The 13,669-nt window shown below is 38.6% G+C and overlaps 1 protein-coding gene across 7 annotated transcripts in view; it reads left to right on the top strand.

Annotated features, from left to right (window-relative positions):
* Nucleotides 1-13,669, top strand: part of ULK4 (unc-51 like kinase 4) — a 401,679-nt gene that overhangs the window by 47,477 nt on the left and 340,533 nt on the right. For all 7 annotated transcript variants that reach the window (XR_004644496.1, XR_004644497.1, XM_034760991.1 and 4 more), the window contains 3 exons: nt 2,916-3,097; nt 4,462-4,508; nt 5,596-5,674. Coding sequence is in view for 5 of the 7 variants with exons in the window: in XM_034760991.1 (XP_034616882.1) it covers nt 2,916-3,097; nt 4,462-4,508; nt 5,596-5,674 (308 nt within the window). In the remaining 2 variants the exon portion in view is untranslated. The remainder of the gene's footprint in view (nt 1-2,915; nt 3,098-4,461; nt 4,509-5,595; nt 5,675-13,669) is intronic.

Raw genomic sequence — 13,669 nt, 5'->3', positions numbered from 1 at the left:
GTTTACTCCTCCATGCTGCTGAGGTGCCAGCAAGAAGGGTCACTGAGAGCACAGGAGAGACACGCTCCCTGCTTGTCCCCACTCTGCCCCAGAGTAGCAGTTACAGGGAAAGTCCAGCTTCATCCCTGTAGTATTGGACTGGCAAATGCTCAGTTGCTCTTCCGAGATAGTGAATGTGCATTCTGGTGAGCAATAGAAGCTATGAGAGGCTAGAGCATGTGCAGTGAGGTTGGAAACTTTGCAGATTTTTAGCTGCTAAAATTGAAGAAGCGTTTATGGAGCATGTGAAAACTGAGATTTTTTTCCAAAGGCTTATAATTTGATGAAATTTGGGTGGATTTTCATGGACAGCAAAAGTCACATCCCGGACACATTTCAAGTCCCTGCTCCAAAGCATGGAGACACTACACTTTTTAAAAGGTTGCCAGAATTTCTTAACTTGGGCAAAACATTCTTGGAAAGGGTTGAGTTGTTTTGGCAGAAATTTTCCAGAAAAATTTTAGCTTGGGGCAGATATCTGACATGGAAGATTTCAGCCCAAATGGTTAAAGTTTTGTAACTAATAAGGGTCTTATAATGGGAAGAGTTGCTGAACCATAACAAAAGATGGTCCTACAAGTCCTGCCTATAATTATGAAATGTTTCTAATGCCCAGCATAAAGTCATTTTCTTTTTTTTTTTTTGGCATCAAGTGAAGTTATTTATAAAAACAAAAGGCTGGTTGTTATCAGGAGTGTAATACTAGTTCCTTTGGAATATTTCCTTTTGGTCTATTTACAGAGGTATTGTTAAAATATATTATGTTTTAAAATTAATTTCAGCTAAAAATATGTTCCTTTTTTTGCTTCTCAGCTGTGTATGGTGGGAGTAGGGAGTGAGGAATAATGTAAGATTCTGTTCCATTTGGTATGATTGTATATTGAGCAGTGATTTTGTTGGAATGTTATCGTTATAAAATATAGTATCCCTTGGCCCCAAACAACAGCAACAAATACTTTCTGTAAGATAAAGTCATAGTCCAAAATTTTCACACTTGGGTGATTAAAGGTAGACATTTACTTGCCAAAATACAGTATGAATGTAAATAAGTGATCTGCTATTCAGAGGTGCTTAGCACACACAACTTTCATAGTCTTCAAAGGGAACGAAAGGTTCTTAAGCAGTCTGGAATCCAAGAGATGTTATTTAGGTGTCTGAATGTAGATTGAGGTACCTGCCTTTAAGCATCCAACTTTGAAACTAGTGACTATGGAGCTGAAAAGCTTGATCCACGTTCCAAATGGATTCCAGTGTCATTTGCTATACAAAGGATATAATTTATTTAACAACTGGAAGATTATGTTTGTGGCTATATAGTTTGCAGCTTTTTAATTTTTGCTGGCAAACAACTGTTTGGCTAGTGTTAGAACATCTTGTAAAAAAGACGCTTAACCTGGTGCTGAATACCAACACTGAGGGCTAAACTTTTCCTTTTCAAAGATGAGAATTGAGGTTAAAATAAATACCCAAAGTCTGATTCTCTCTCTGCTTATGCTGGTGTAAATCAGAAGTGCTGCCTTTGAAGTCAGTGGAGTTGTCCCAGAGTAAAATTTGTGTAAAACCGAAGAGAATTAGTCCCCTTAAATATTGCCAAGAACAATCAACACATTCACTATGAAAAGCAACAGAGGGTCCTGTGGCACCTTTGAGACTAACAGAAGTACTGGGAGCATAAGCTTTCGTGGGTAAGAACCTCACTTCTTCAGATGCAAGTAATGGAAATCTCCAGAGGCAGGTATATATCAGTGTGGAGATAACGAGGTAGTTCAATCAGGGAGGGTGAGGTGCTTTGCTAACAGTTGAGGTGTGAACACCAAGGGAGGTGTTCCAGTGGTACCAGATCAGGATTAAACAAAGACTGTGAATGGCTATCCAACTACAGAAACAGTTTCTCCTCCCTTGGTGTTCACACCTCAACTGCTAGCAGAGCACCTCACCCTCCCTGATTGAACTAACCTCGTTATCTCCACACTGATATATACCTGCCTCTGGAGATTTCTTGCATCTGAAGAAGTGAGGTTCTTACCCACGAAAGCTTATTCTCCCAGTACTTCTGTTAGTCTCAAAGGTGCCACAGGACCCTCTGTTGCTTTTTACAGATTCAGACTAACACGGCTACCCCTCTGATACTTGACATTCACTATGAAAATGTCTAGATACCATTTTAAAAAAAAATTTTTTTTTGTTTTAGAGGTGCAAGAAGTAATGGACAGGATTGCTTAGCTCTACGGATTGATTGAATTTTCATGGCTTTCCTTGTAGACATGTTGTGAGTAATGGATTGGGAGTCATGAAATTAATTCTAATCCCAGCTGCGATCTGACCTTGTTTAAGTCATTTAGGCCCTGATGCTACAACTGTTTAAGCAGATGCAGACCTGCACACGTGCTTCAAATAAATTGGATTCTGAGCAAATTCCTCAGGCTTTTACTTAATTTTTTCTTTATTGTTGCTCTGGCGAACTCCCATTGACAACATCTGATTAAAAACTAAAGAATGAATGAGGACAATATCACTTCCTTTAATCCATGGGAAGGCAGTGTGGGTTTACCTAAGCAAGAACCAAATCAAAACTATGAATAAGAACCTAATGGATTTTGCTCTTTGAAAATAGTTTTGTATACTTACCGTCACCTGTTGTGTTGTACCCCCTTTTTTCTCTTGGTCTTTTTGATAATTCTCATAATTGTATTCTATAAAATAATTAAATTATTTGCCTTAATATTGTTGTAAATATCAAAGTTGTGATTGGATCCAAAAGTTTTTTTAAAATTACTTTGGTTCATGTGGACATAACTATATTTTAGTATTTAAAAGTAAAATCAAAGATGGCAATTCATAATCTTTAAACAGCTGCTGACATTTTTTGTGTACAGTTGAGAAGCTATCATCTCTGAAAGAAATGGACTGGAATGACTTTTTGCAACAAATGTGCTCATTGATTGACTCCACTGAGAAGAACACAGGGGCAATGCGAGCTAAATTGAATTTGCTATGCTATCTCTGCACTGTGGCTGGCCACAAGGAAGTAGCAACCAGGTTAATCAGCTCACAGCTGGTAAGTAGTAAGGTTCCCGGAGAGTCAACATGGTTCACATACCAGCCATTGCAGCAAAAGTCAGCTGCCTTTAGCAATGGTGCCCTTTACTTCTATTTTAAGGAACTGTTGGTATAAAGACACATGCAGTACAGCCAATTAAGGACAAAGCAATGAAATGTACCAATTAGATTTCTTGAAAAGACGTTATGGAGCATTGTCTGTCTTTTAGACTCCAGATGAATTTTTTTCTTATGATTCACTAAGTTAATAGAGTTAATTAAATAATTATTTAAACTGTCTCCAGCATTAATAGTACCTCAAAATGTTATAAGATGCTATAAATTGTTATTTATAAAAGCTGTAACACAGAAAACTGCTTTTGGGGAAAAAATATGCATATGAAAATGTTATAGACAATCCTCCTTAACCATACCTTTATAGATGGTAAACATGTTTTCTAAAGCATGTACAACCATTAAGGAAACAAACTGTATGTGGCAATTCGTTTTGCTGGTCTCTGGGGGGTGGCTTAATTCATTTTTCAGTCTTGGGTATGCAAAAATAGCAAAAACTTGTACTTCCCTTCTTTGTATTTTAACTATGGAAGTGATCTACACACTCTCAGAATTATTATATAACAAGCTGCCTTTTAAAATAAATTTATAGCTTTGAATTTTGAGATTTTTTTTTTCTTCAGTTTATTTTCTTTGACTGAAGGACAATTTTAATCATGGCCTAATTTCCCCTTATTTACATGTATGCCACTGACTCCACTGAAGTCAAATTCTGCCCTCAATAAAGTAATTGCAATTATAGTGGAGTAATAAGGGCAGAGTTTTCCCCACACATGCATTAGACAAAATAAGATCATAACAGTTGGAGACAGAGACATATTAGATCGTAGAGCCTGTGAGAGGGCTGGAAACAGTCCTTCCAGATGGTGTGTTGAATACTCAGTTGATACTAGACTTGATATTAGCCAAAACAATTGTATTGCAGAGTAACAGAGAATTTGTAGGCTGGTTGGTTGGTTGGTTTAGTTCATATGAATAGCCATTTCAAATTTTTATCACTAGTCTGTTTACCTTTTTGTGTGTGTGTGTGTGGGGCGGCAATCACAATTTTTCTAGTATATATTTATTTTTATCTGGGAATTTAGTTTTAAGCAAAGCTTAAAAAAATTCTTTTTTTTCCAAACTGTCAGTACATCCTTTTGAATCAATGGGTTTGAACAGCACCCAAGGTCTTTTGTAGTCAGAGTACAAAATAGACATTTAAAAAAAATCTAAATATGTATTTTCATAAGACTTATATCTTTATTCTTATACATAAACAGGGATTTTTTGAGAAATAAATGTGTATTTATCTATTCCTTATTCTAGTTCCCATTGTTAATACAACAGTTGCGGGGAGCTCCAAATTGGGATATGTAAGTAACAAACAACTTATTACAAATGAATTTATTCAAATGCTGATTGTTGCTGAATATTTTACAGGGCATACTTAAACATCTGCTATGGTTTTCCTTGAAAGAAGAATGACCACAGACATTACACAATATAGTGGTATGTGTAGTGATTTGAATTTCTTCAGTACCTCAAGCCTAATAAGATCCATTACATTTTAGCCACTACCAATTTTAGCTTGATTTTACTTATTTTTAAAATAATAAATAAATGTGTTCTAAGAGTTGCCTCATTAGATTTAATTAATGATATTTAGACAAAGGAAGAATAACTTAATCTTTCTCAATTTCTTTTACAAATTGGATGTGCTGTTAGATTTATTCAGGAAAATAATTTTTTTCTCAACAATAATATGCAAAACTGAGTAGAATAAATAAAGGATCTGAAATTACACCTACAAATTCTATAATGTAGTTTATGATGTAGTGTATTAAAAATCCCCAAACAAACTGACCCCTGCCATAACTAAGTATAATATCCATAATAACAGAGGCTTTCTTTAAAGCAAACTTGTCAATAATTATAATGAAATAATGCCCTCTGCTGGTTATTTTATAGAAAGCTTTTTTTTATTCCTTATTTTTAAAATTAAAAAGGTAGTTTTATCTAAAGTTAATTTTCTGACATGCCCTTCATTTCTGGCAGTGGAATCTATTTTGACAACTGGAGTCAAAGATTTAAAATGACTTATGATGGCTTTTCTGTATTTTAAACAAATGTAGATGAGTGTGATTAATGAATAATTTAGATAATATTCATACTAACATACACTTTATTGTACGAAGGGGAGATTCATGACACTTTGCACAGGTAATTGCCTAAATCATAATCAATTGAGCTACTGAAATAAAATGCTGTTTTAAAGAGCAATGGATAAAGTGTCTAAGAAAAAATTCTGGGCTTTTTCTAATGTAAAATTGTGCTTCAAAACGGCATACACTTAACACTGTATACTCTGTGTACAATACACCATTATAAATAAAGTAGGATCTTGAACTTGTTTTTTTTTTTTTTTTTTTCATGAAGTTAACAAATGTATTTAATTCACAGACGTGCCAAAGTAGCCAGAGTGATTGCTTTACTGGCATTGCATACAACTGAACTTAAAGAAAATGTACCTGTTACTGAGGTAACTTACCTTTTGATTATTTAAGTTGCCAAACATTCAGAAGACTATTGATATTTTTATTCGCAAACTCAGAAATTTTCACAGCTTTTATTGAACTCTGCTTTATTTCCCCACCAAATGTGAAAATGGACACATAGTGCATCCTATTAGCTAAATGTATACATCCATGTTGTAATATATTTATGCTATACTTGTGGTTGTTCCAAATATATTTTGGCAGAACTGCAGTATTTACAGCCTTTTTCATAAGCTCAGTTTTGCAATGATTTGTTACTAGTCTATCACACTTCTTTACTGAATTTTGGAATAATATAAAAATATATGATGGATTTCTGAATAGTCAGTTATCCTCAAAGGTAATTATTATTACTATTGTTTTAAAGAAAACAAAATAAATTTGATAACTAAATTGTGGAAAAAGGATGTAGGGATGGAACTCAGTTTGACATTCCTCCACCACCACCCGTTTCAGAACATAATAGTGCAAGGGAAAATCATTTAGTATGGAGAACAAACAAATTATTTTATTCCATACCATTTACATTTTTGAATCCTTTACAAATTTTTACATATTGATGGATAGCTGACATGACTTAATCAGAAGACTGGTTAAACACATACATTTCATTCTTATTTTACTATTTGCATATGGCACATGTACATAAAACTCCTGAACTTGGTGGGAGCCAATCATTCGTGTTTATCTAAAGTGTTTAAAGTTGAGGTGATTTCTACAAAAACAGTGAAATTCAACAACTGAAGAGATTTTCATGCATATCTCCTATTATTCAGTGGACATCAGCACATGAACAGCACAGCTGCTAAAATTTCTCTTAACACAAATACACATCCTCCTTATACAGATCTGGCTTCAGGAGAGAGTTTTAGCACTTTAGGCGCGCACAGTCATTGGTTAATCAATAGCTAACTACACCGCTACCTCGATATAATTCAACCCGATATAACACGAATTCAGATATAACGCGGTAAAGCAGTGCTCCGGGTGGGGGCGGCGGGGGGGCTGCACACTCCGGTGGATCAAAGCAAGTTCAATATAACGCTGTTTCACCTATAAAGCGGTAAGATTTTTTTGGCTCCTGAGGACAGCATTATATCGAGGTAGAGGTGTACATATCTAGTTTATTTTTTTTTATTCCAGGTGCCTTCTTCTGGATGCACCATAGAGAACATTGTGCCTAATCATTTCATTATTATCTATAATTATAATAATTATCTTGATATAGCATTTTGTGATGTATGTTTGTCTTCTGAGAAAGATGAGAATTCTATTGGGTAATTTGGAATCTTATTCCACAATTCCTGGCAATATTTTTGTAAAATCACATGTCAGAAATAGGGGAAAGACTCTAGATTACTTCAAAAGCTTGCACTGTTACCAACTGCATCCTACCTGAATTCCAGGTTGCAATGTCAGTGTCACTTTTAACTTATTTCTCTCAGATATGGCAATGTTTTCTGATTTTTATTGATTTTATTTTAATGAAACCAGAGACATTAAAGATATTTCCAAGATACACATACAGTTTTTGGTTTCAGGTATTTGCCTAGGAAATCTTTACATCCAGTAGATTATTATTGAAAACACATATGGCCAGCCATTTCCCATCAAATTAGTATAGCAGATATGTTATCCCATCTAAAGTGTGGAATAACAAACACTCATGAAACATACTTCCATTAAGTGATTTTAAAGGAAGAAATTGAACAGTTGTTGCACTGAGCTAATACTACTTTTTGTCCAGACTGTGTCCCATTCTGGTGATCTTCCGTATAAATTCAAAAAGCCCATAGATTTGAGAGTATGGATGAATTCCAAACAGCAACAGTTCAGTAGTTTGTCCTGGGTCCAAACACTTATCTGGGGCACATTCAAACTGAAGAGCTATTGTCATTTCCAGAGCCATCTGGATCAGATAATTTTTAATATTTCTGGTAGAGTAGCTGGGAAAATGTATCCTATATGAACATTCATCTCCAGCTTGTATGTACAAGTTTGTTCATAAGATGTTTGCTACTCTAGCCCTAATGATAGTTTATTCTAAATACGTTTTTCCCAAAAAAGAATTTTATTTTCAATCACCTACAGATTAAAAGTATTGTTCAGCTTTAATAAACATATTGTGAGACCAGTCAGTTGACCCATCCTAGCAGAATCCAGGGCAAACATTTTGATGTCTTCAAAGTAATATGTAAATATATACATTTTAAAATTATTTTAAACTGTACGAAGACCTGGTTGACTTTCCAAAGTAAGGCTGGCTCAGTAGAGGAAGAGTAGGAGAGAGCTGTCAGAGATCTTTAGACCTGCAGAGCTCTAAGTGGTGCCTGCTGTGGTGCCTATTGAGTCATCACAGCAGTGTCAAAGCTGGACAGTCTGACTTCAAAGAACATAAATACCAGTAACTTTTAAAATATATTTTTTAATACTGGGAATTTTTCCTCAAACTGACATTGGCTAGCTCCTGCACTGCTACCATGTGAGCCGAGTGCATATACCGGCAGGGCTCTGTGGTTGAGATGTAACCACAAATTCATGCTGGGGTTGAGTGATGTTTTCTGAAGCATAAGGCACAGTTTTGAGATGTTTGATGATAATTCTATGCCCTTGAGATATTAAAAATAATCCTTTCAAAATTGCACTCTGAATTGTATTAAAAAATAATGCCCCTTGTCTCTGTATGAGCCAGTTAATGCTTCAGTTAGAACTCTGAGATCGCTGTCTTGATGAAGCAAGTTGCATGCTGGGGTGTCACAACAGGCTGAAGCCAGCCAGAACATGTTGGGGGATCTAAACTATACCTAATGTGAAGTGACTGGTTTCAGTCCAGTTCCCAGAGAATGATTATCCACATCACAAAACCTAACATTGGTGGCCCTGGTTAGTACTTCTTTTGACAATCTTTGCTGAGAGGCTAGGGTATTAAGGGCTTGAATCCACGTGATTAAAGTCAACGTGGGCTTTTCATTGGCTTGAATAAGAGCAGGATCAAGCCCTGAATGGGCATAGAGACTTAATCTATCTCCTTACCCTTAGAAATAGTCCCTTCAGGATAAGGTTGATTCCCCTGGGTGGGATAGTATTGTCAATCTTTAACTGTGTGTGTGTGTGTGTGTGTGTGTGTATTCAGTGAATAGAGGATTTCGGTCTGCAGGTTGTCAGTCTGGCACATTTCCCAAACGTTACACTCATGCACACATTGAGAGGGGAAAAAAAAATTATCCCTTCTAAATTTCTATATGCACAAAGTCCCTCTGTTTCTTGTTTGAGGAGTTCAGTACCTTTTGATAAAAGTTTGCAAAGCTCAGTATTCAAGGCAACCCGCAAAGAACAATCAACCACAAGAGGTCACTCAAACACAAAAAAGAACTATAAGAAAAAATAGCTTCTCATTCGATTTGAATCTTAAATTGAAACAGTCTAGGCAGAGGTTTACTGTGGAACTATATATTGCACTTATGTCTTTAGTGTGCTGATATATGCTAATATTTGAATGCTATCAAATATTTGTATTCAGAACAAATGGATGTTCTTGTCCCTGAAATCACTGCACTTCTTCCAGTTAATTTTAACTCACTTTATTGATTAGAACCAAGTCAGTAAATTGGTCTCTGTTTTCATTTCAAAATGTAGTTCAGAAATTGAGTAGATTGACAATGAAGGCACTTTTTTTTATTTGCGTTTCTTTCATACTTGTAAAATTGCAATAAATGTAAGCAGCTCTTGAAAATGTGTAGGCTAATTTTGTCTCTTTGTTAATGGGTCTTCTCACAGTGGCCTTTGCCAATCCAAAGCATCCTTCTCTCTGTGTAATTTTTTCTCTAGTTATCTTTCCAGATTTTTCCAGTTGAAGTTTTCCTTGTGAGTTTGGGTTCTAAAACTGGCAGCTGCAGCCCCTAGATGTTTAAGAGCAAGAGAGCCATTTGCATATTCCTACCTCCAGATTCAAGTCCTCCAGGGATTTGGGGAGGCTCATATCCTTGTTTTTGTTCTCCACATTGCAGGTTTCTTCTCAGTGCCTTCCTTTGCTTATTCGGCAATGGACTTCTCGCCCAGAAACAATGACGGGGGAGAAGTCAGTCTTCACTCTTTTTTTGAGGGAAAGAGGGGAGAACATGCTTTCATGTTATCCTAGCAAGATGGAATGATAGAGCAATATTGTAACCTTATCTGAAAGAAGGGGAACACGCTCTTCGTTTTTGTTAAATCTCATTCAGTACAGGCAATTGCATCTTCGTGGGTTGAAAGAAAACCATAAACCTTAATTTACTGCAGTTGCCTCCTCTCTGCCCTTAATATCTCCAACCTCCCACCTCAGTCCACTCAAAATGTAGCTGCTAAGGTCATCTTTTGCGTTCATGGCTCTGACTATATCACCCACATTTTTAAGACCCTCCTTTGGCTCTACCTCTTCCACTGCATCAAATGCCAACTTCTTTCCCCAAATTTCAAATTCTTCCATAGGCTAGTCCTCCACCAACTTGACTGTATACTTGTCCACTTTTCCCATGGGCAGCTTTGTGCTTTCTCCCATGCTACCCCTTATGTATGGGGGGAAAAAACTCCCATCAAAATCTGTAAAGCCACCACCTTATTTTCCTTCAAGTCCCTCTTCAAAACTTACTTCTTGCATGATGCATACAGAAAACTGCCATCTGACAATGGTTAGGGAGGTGATGAGTTGTGATTTCTGTTACTGATTGGCTAAGTATGAGGCACATGGCTACTGTGTGCAAAACTTTGTGTTTGTTAGCCCTGGTCTACACTACGTGGTTAGGTCGAATTTAGCCACGTCAGGTCGATTTTATAAGCAATGTGTCTACACAACCAACCCCATTCTGTCGACCTAAAGGGCTCTTAAAATCGACTGCTGTATTCAGGGCCATCCCTAGCTATTTTGGTGCCCTACGCAGCCCCAGGCCTCCGCAGGGCGGCTGTGTGTGGCCCTGCCCCAGGCCTCCATGGGAGACAGCGGGGGTGGGGGCAGGGCTGGCCCCAGGCCTACGGGCGGGTAGGGGGTCTGGCCACTTCCTGCAGGAAGTGGAGTGACCCGGCCCCAGCCTGCCCAGCTCCCAGGCTTGGGGGGAGGGAGGAACCACCCCCAGTACTCGCTGGCGGGCTTTTTCAAAGCCTCTCTGATGCGCAGCATGCCTAGCTGTGCTCTTCTAATCACCCTGGTGTCTGGCTGCTCAAAATCGGCCGCCAGGCGACTTGCCTCAACCTCCCACCCCGCCATAAACGTCTCCCGCTTAGTCTCTCAGATATTATGGAGCACACAGCAAGCAGTAATAACAATGGGAATACTGGTTAAGCTGAGGTCTAACCTAGTCAGCAAACAGCGCCAGCGGGCTTTTAAATGTCCAAAGGCATTCGACCACCATTCCGCACTTGCTCAGCCTACAGTTGAACTGCTCATTACTACTGTCCAGGCTGCCTGTGTATGGCTTCATGAGCCATGGGAGCAAGGGGTAGGGTGGGTCCCCAAGGATAACTATTGGCATTTCAACATCCCCAACAGTAATTTTCTGGTCTGCAAGTACCTTCTTGCAGCTGCTCGAACAGCCTGGAGTTCCTAAAGATGCGAGTGTCCTGCACCTTTCCCAGCCATCCCACGTTGATGTCGGTGAAATGTCCCTTGTGATCCACCAGTGCTTGCAGCACCATTGAGAAGTACCCCTTGCAGTTTACGTACTGGTTGGCAAGGTGGTCCAATGCCAAGATAGGGATATGTGTTTCATCTGCCACCCCACCCCAGTTAGGGAACTCCATTGCAGCAAAGCCATCCACTATGACCTGCACATTTCCCAGAGTCCCTACCCTTGCTAGCAGAAGGTTAGTGATTGCCTTGGCTACTTGGATCACAGCAGCCCCTACAGTAGATTTCCCCACTCCAAATTGATTCCCGACTGACTGGTAGCAGTCAGGCATTGCAAGCTTCCACAGGGCTATCACTACTCGCTTCTCAACTGTCAGGGCAGCTCTCATCTTGGTATTCCTGTGCTTCAGGGCAGGGGAAAGCAACTCACAAAGTTCCAGGAAAGTGGCCTTACGCATGCACAAGTTTTGCAGCCACTGTGAATCATCCCATTACCTGCAACACTATGTGGTCCCACCAGTCTGTGCTTGTTTGCCGGGCCCAGAATTGGCATTCCACTGTATCAACCTGCCCCACTGCTGTCACGATGTCTCAATTGCCACATCCTGTACTTTCAGGAACGTCTATGTCCATGTCATCCTCACAGTTGTCCTCGTGCTGGTGGCTCCTTCCCAGGTTCTGCACATACTACAGGATAATGTGCGAGGTGTTTACTATGCTCACAACAGCAGCAGTGAGCTGAGCGGGCTCCATGCTTGCCATGCTATGGTGTCTGCATGGGTAACCCAGGAAAAAAGGCGCGAAAGATTGAATGCTGTTGCTTTCACGGAGGGAGGGAGGGGAGACTGAAGACATGTACCCAAAACCACCCGCGACAATGTTTTTGCTCCATCAGGCATTGAGAGCTTAACCCAGAATTCCAATGGGCAGTGGGGACTGTGGGATAGCTACCCACAGTGCACCACTCCGTGAGTCGACGCTAGTTATGGTATTGAGGACGCACCTCGCCGACTTAATGTGCTTAGTGGGGACACATACAATTGACTGTATAAAATCGCTTTCTAAAGATCAACTTCTATAAAATCGACCTAATTTCGTAGTGTAGACATACCCTTAGTGTCATATACCCCTAACCACATGTCATTTGCTTGTTGTGTCTTGTCTTTTAGACTGTAATCTCTTTAGTACAGGGATTGTCCATTACTGTTGTTAGTATAGTGCCTAGCATAGTGAGTCCATGGCCTGGTTGAAGATGTCTAGGTGTAACTGCAATATGAATGTTATTCATACACATATGCGAATATTTAATGCTTTGTACAATGGTTATTTTCAAATCTGGAAATTAAAGTGACTATCTTTCCAGCACAATCGGGATAGCCACTTATTATTGTTTCCACTGGGGTTTGTGCTAATCGAGGGGATTTCACTTTACTAACCAAGTGTCTTAAAAAAAAAAATGAATTTCCTACCTGTAAAATTAGTTTCTGGAATTCACCTCCAACAATCTGGCATAATGGAGTTAATTTATTAACTGGCCTTGGATAAATGGCAGGCAGACATATCAATCAAAAGGCCAAAATCTCCTAGCCAGAATGAGTCTCCTTTGACAGTGACTCATGGATTGGTCCAGAAAAAGTCTTTCCAAGAAGTAAATAAACTGGAAATCTATATACTCTTGTTTCTGCACTACAGTTCCATCAATCCAAACAAATGGGGCTCTAAAAAGTTCTAAGAGCCTAACAAGTGCAATGGAGAACTTGAAAATTATTTAGCTACTGTGCTCAGAAAGTTATACTACTGAATGGAGCTTTAGGTACATTTTTATAATTGTTTTTGATTAATTACATGATCAAAGCTGAATTCACCTTCATAAAAGGCACACTCAATTAGAACTGTTGCTAGGGAGCACATTACATTCATTGCATTTCTGTCAATCAGCAGAATGGTACATCTTCCCCATTAAAATGGCATGGCTGATGTTGTCTCGTATGGTCCCTTACAATAGCCCCAAATAAGTTGGTGTCTTTTTATGAAGGTGATGATTTAGTGGTTTCTTGTATATTTTGTGCGACACCCATTATTTTGTGGGTTGATGAAGAACTATATAGTTAGGATCCTATATTTCAGTGACAGAATACATGAATTTCTCAAGGATGAAGTGGTATCTGTAAAAGACTATTCTATGTATTTGATCCTTCATTCAGCATTCTGAACATAACTTGTATTCCTGTTAAATCCTCTGCTGTGAAACCATCTTCTGCCTCCATCGTAAATGTAATAGTGACCTTGACTTTGTCATACAACAGGGAAAATTATGTATATGATCCGGAGGAGGAGTAGGGCGTTGCATGCCTCACTCAGCGTGAACTCTCTATGCACA

The sequence above is a fragment of the Trachemys scripta genome, chromosome 2, assembly GCF_013100865.1.
Source record: "Trachemys scripta elegans isolate TJP31775 chromosome 2, CAS_Tse_1.0, whole genome shotgun sequence".
NCBI classification, from domain to species: Eukaryota; Metazoa; Chordata; order Testudines; family Emydidae; genus Trachemys; species Trachemys scripta.
Note: the sequence above shows the minus strand (reverse complement) of the source record. Positions and strands in the feature narration are given on the sequence as shown.